General features: G+C 47.1%; 1 protein-coding gene across 5 annotated transcripts in view; it reads right to left on the bottom strand.

The window, feature by feature from the left end:
* Window positions 1-5,000, bottom strand: part of LOC311232212 (protein Niban 1-like) — a 26,424-nt gene that overhangs the window by 12,945 nt on the left and 8,479 nt on the right. For all 5 annotated transcript variants that reach the window (XM_084318936.1, XM_084318938.1, XM_084318937.1 and 2 more), the window contains one exon: window positions 1,089-1,204. In XM_084318936.1, coding sequence (XP_084175062.1) covers window positions 1,089-1,204 — 116 coding nt within the window. The remainder of the gene's footprint in view (window positions 1-1,088; window positions 1,205-5,000) is intronic.

The raw sequence follows: 5,000 nt of genomic DNA, 5'->3' as shown, positions 1-5,000 counted from the left end.
TGTTTTGTCTGTGAGAACAGTATCTCCTATTCTAATGTTAAAACCTGGCGATTTTCTGAGCCTGACCTTTGACCCGAATAGGATGGACTCAGTCTTCCCCACGTGGAGGGACAGCTTGTTGTAGCCTAGCCAGACCACTAACCTTCTCTAGTTCTGCACTCAATATCTGCTCAACCACTTGTTTGTCTTTAAGGCGGAGTCATCCGCATATAAAAAAAAAGGTCACATGAGCAAGCTGCAGGGAGGAGAGGAGCAGGGAGGAGAGGAGCAGGGAGGAGGGGAGCAGGGAGGAGAGGAGCAGGGAGGAGAGGAGCAGGGAGGAGAGGAGCAGAGAGGAGAGGAGCAGGGAGGAGAGGAGCAGGCAGAGGAGAGGAGCAGGGAGGAGAGGTTCCAGGAGGGGAGCAGGGAGGAGAGGAGCAGGGAGGAGGAGCAGGGAGGAGAGGAGCAGCGAGGAGAGGAGCAGGGAGGAGCGGAGCAGGGAGGAGAGGAGCAGGGAGGAGAGGAGCAGAGAAGAGAGGAGCAGGGAGGAGAGGAGCAGAGAGGAGAGGAGCAGGGAGGAGAGGAGCAGGCAGGGGAGAGGAGCAGGGAGGAGAGGTTCCAGGAGGGGAGCAGGGAGGAGAGGAGCAGGGAGGAGAGGAGCAGGGAGAGGAGAGGAGCAGGGAGGAGGGGAGCAGAGAGGAGAGGAGCAGAGAGGAGAGGAGCAGGGAGGAGAGGAGCAGGGAGGAGAGGAGCAGGGAGAGGAGAGGAGCAGGGAGGAGGGGAGCAGGGAGGAGAGGAGCAGGGAGGAGAGGAGCAGGGAGAAGAGGAGCAGGGAGAGGAGAGGAGCAGGGAGGAGAGGAGCAGGGAGGAGGGGAGCAGGAAGAGGTGCCAGGCCATAGCGGTGAAACTCTGCTCCTCTGCTCTGAAAAGTCTTGGGAGTTATTTGAAATTCAATAGTGCGGCTCCTTCGCTAACGTCTATCTGCCAAGTTAGGAAATGTGCAAGCTATTGCGGTTATGGAAAGACAGACACACATGTGATTGCAATTACACGTGGCATACGGGCGTAAGAATGCAAATAGTAGAGCTTCTTGTCTGAAAGTTGCTCACCTCCTCTTCATTGCCAGAGGGAAGCACTCCAGGTCTGCAGCCTCCTCTCCGCTGCTTCAGAGACGACACGGCCTCCAGGAACGTCCGGGACTCCAGAGAATCTCCACACCACAACACTGACAGACCCAAGGACACATAATGACCAACAGATCCAGAAACACATAATGACCAACAGACCCAGAGACAGATAATGACCAACAGACCCAGAGACAGATAGACATACTGACTAACAACAACATCTGTTGTGCATGTTTTTCCATTGGGTTTATCTTATCGGGGGGAAACCCTTGCGAGCACGGGGAGAACATGCAAACTCCACACAGAAAGGCCCGGGAGATACCCCACCTGGGTAACAACACTGACAGATAGACATAGTGACCAAGCACGTGCACACATAGAGCCCAAGGGGTGCTCGAGCACCTGCCCTTTTGAGCCTCATAAAAAAAGTTCCCTTTAATATTTTTTTTTTTTACCATTGCACATATAGACTGCCCTTCCAACTGAAAAATGTCAGGATAGAATCAAAATATTAGGTAAAGAGAGAGAGATGCCCCGTATTCCATTGCAGTTTGCACGGCCTCCTCAGCGTGCCTCTCCGCGGACCTATATATTTTATGCATAGCGTGGGTGGTGATGATGATGATGATAGAAACCGCTGTGGCGCATACAGTTGAATGATGGTATTACACTCACTGAGGGACACGAAGAAGTCAAGTCCGATGGGTTTTGGGAATCTCACATACAAATCGGGATTGGAATAAAAAAGGCATTTACATATAAACAATACAGAATATACAGCACTTCTTGGGGTCTGTAGGGTAAGTCAAGTCAAGTCAAGTCAAGAGTTTTAATTGTCACGGCATACAGGTATACAGTGAAATGCGGCTGGTCTTGCCCGCGACGATGTGCAATACAGTGGTACAACATATAATAGAATCCAATAAAATACAGTGGTACAACATATTAATAGAATCCAATAAAACAGTGCAATAAACAGGTACATGGTGTGCCATCTCGGTATCTGTACATTAGTATTTACAGAGCATATAGGACATGCTAGGTAGCTTTAGTAGTGCAATACACTGTTCCTGATGTTATACTACTTTAAAGTGGCCTTTCCTCTGGCCATAAGTGTGCGTGTGTGCGGCATGAGTGTTAAAGTGGCTGCTAGTGTGTGAGCGTGCTCAGCGTGCGTGTCGTGTATGTGCTTGTGTGTGCTTGTGTGTGGATAGTTCAGTTTCTGTGTCTCTCAATGTTCATTGTTCAAGGCTCTGATGGCCTGGGGGAAGAAGCTGAGCCTAAGCCTCTCTGTCCTAGTAGCTGGGGTTCGCAGGCGTCTGCCTGACCTCAGCAGCTGGAACAGGCTGTTATTGGGGTGGTGGGGGTCTTTCATTATCCTGCAGGCTCTGGATTTGCACCTCTTGTTGTATAGAGCCTGCAGGGGAGGTAGCGCAATACCCGTGGTACGCTCGGCTGAGCGCACCACTCTCTGTAGGGCCTTCTTGTCCTGTGCCGTGCTGTTCCCATACCAGGCAGTGATGTTTCCGGTCAAGATGCTCTCTACAGCTCCTGAGTAGAAGGACTGGAGTATCTTCCCCGATACTCTGAACTTCCTTAACTGTCTCAGGTGGTAGAGGCGCTGCTTCGCTTTCTTTACTACTGTGTCTATGTGTATTGACCATGTCAGGTCCTCTGAGATGTGGACCCCCAGGTACTTGAAGCTGCTCACCCTGTCCACGGTAGCCCCGTTAATCATCAGTGGTGTGTGTGTCTCCTGCTGTCCTCTCCTATAATCCACGATCAGCTCCTTGGTTTTACCAATGTTCAGGAGCAGGCTGTTGTCCTGGCACCAACGTTCCAGTACCTCAACCTCCTCTCGGTAGGCCTTCTCGTCGTTGTCCGAGATCAGCCCCACCACCACCGTGTCGTCGGCGAACTTCACTATGGAGTTGGAGCTGAACTTGGCCACACAGTCGTGTGTGTAGAGTGAGTACAGCAGGGGGCTTAGAACACAGCCCTGGGGGGACCCGATGCTCAGGGTAAGCACTTATTCCCTCCCCCCTGAACATTTATGGAGACGTGTGGTCCTTTTAAGTCAGTGATAAAAGTGTCTTTCAAGGATAAGTGAGCTCCTGCACTGATTATTAGTTCAAGTTCAAGTTTCAAGTTTCTTTAATAGTTGTCATACAGAAGTACAGAATACTTTTATACAAAATGCTTCTTTATGTTACGCTCCAGAGACTGTGCTAGACAAAAGATAAGTATGAAATAAAATAAAATAGTATAGCATGTAAAAATAGAAGTAAAAATAGAAGTCACGTACGTAGACACAGTGTTCAGTATATACATATGTACAATGTTCGATGCAGAATAAAAGTAACTGAGTTACCATACAATATACAATATACTATGCAATATACTAATATACAATACTATATAGTGCAAAGCAGAAATGGGATGAGGTACAATTTAGGTACAATTTACAGTAAGGTGTACTGAGGTATGGGTTGTAGTGCAAATCCTTTACCAATAAATATAAAGTGTGTTTAGGTGTTCTAAAGTGTGGAGAGTGGGTGCTGCAGTGTGTTGTTTGTTTAAAGTGAGTGTGTGCGTGTGGATGTGTGTGTTGTGAGTGCGTTTGATGGTTGTTGCATAGTGTTATTGTTCGTTGAGCAACCTGATGGCCTGGGGATAGAAGCTTCTTCTGAGTCTTTCTGTGCTTGCCATGAGACTCCGGTATCGCTTGCCTGACCGCAGCAGTTCAAAGAGGCAATTGTTTGGGTGGCTGGAATCCTTAATAATTCTCTTAGCCTTACCCCTGCACCGCTTGTTGTAAATGTTCTGGAGATTGGGAAGCCCCCCTCCAATTGTGCGTTATAGTTCAATATTCAATATTTGATCACCAAAAAAACCCAAAAAGCATAAAAAGGGGCCCCCCCCCGCCCAAAAAGGGCCCCCAAAAATCGGGCATGCAGGCTACGCACGCTCAGTTCTAACACACACAGGTATAGTGCCCTTTTCAGCCTTTGAGCACCTGCCCCTCTAAAGTCCTGTGCACATCCCTGGACATACTGACTAACAGCACTGACAGATAGATATACTGACTAACAACACTGACAGATATATACTGACTAACATCACTGACAGGTAGATATACTGACTAACAACACTGACAGGTAGATACTGACTAACAACACTGACAGATATATATACTGACTAACAACACTGACAGGTAGATATACTGACTAACAACACTGACAGATAGACATACTGACTAACATCACTGACAGATATATATACTGACTAACAACACTGACAGATATATATACTGACTAACAACACTGACAGGTAGATATACTGACTAACAACACTGACAGATAGACATACTGACTAACAACACTGACAGATATATATACTGACTAACTGACAGATAGATATACTGACTAACAGCACTGACAGATAGACATACTGACTAATGTCGTGGAATATATTATCATGTTATTATAGACAGCTTGACTGGTTCACTATGACCAGCTATGTAATGTGTGTGTGTCTCTTTAAGAGACTCCAAGATACCAACATCTCCCCAGCCATAGCAAGGTTATTGTTGCTTCCCGTGACTGGGAACCCTTTTTATTTACTTTCGTCATCATATCTGATGTATGGTGTTACGTCTTGAAACTGTGTATTTAATGTACGTCTGACCAGAGCTCTTTGTCACTTTATGGCCAGTCCAGATGCTACTGTGTGAACATGATGTATCTGTCTGTAAACTGTCCTTTCATTGTGGCCACGGTGAAAGAAACTTTTCTATTATTAATAATGACTCAGAATGATTTGTAAACGGCTCATCGTTTTGTCCTTTAATATTTCCCATTACAGATGGCGACGAGGATGGGATTTTTTTTGAAG

The sequence above is a fragment of the Notolepis coatsorum genome, assembly GCF_963971535.1.
Source record: "Notolepis coatsorum genome assembly, chromosome: 7".
NCBI classification, from domain to species: domain Eukaryota; kingdom Metazoa; phylum Chordata; class Actinopteri; order Aulopiformes; family Paralepididae; genus Notolepis; species Notolepis coatsorum.
The sequence above is the reverse complement of the archived record's forward strand: the minus strand, read 5'-3'. Positions and strand labels throughout refer to the sequence as shown.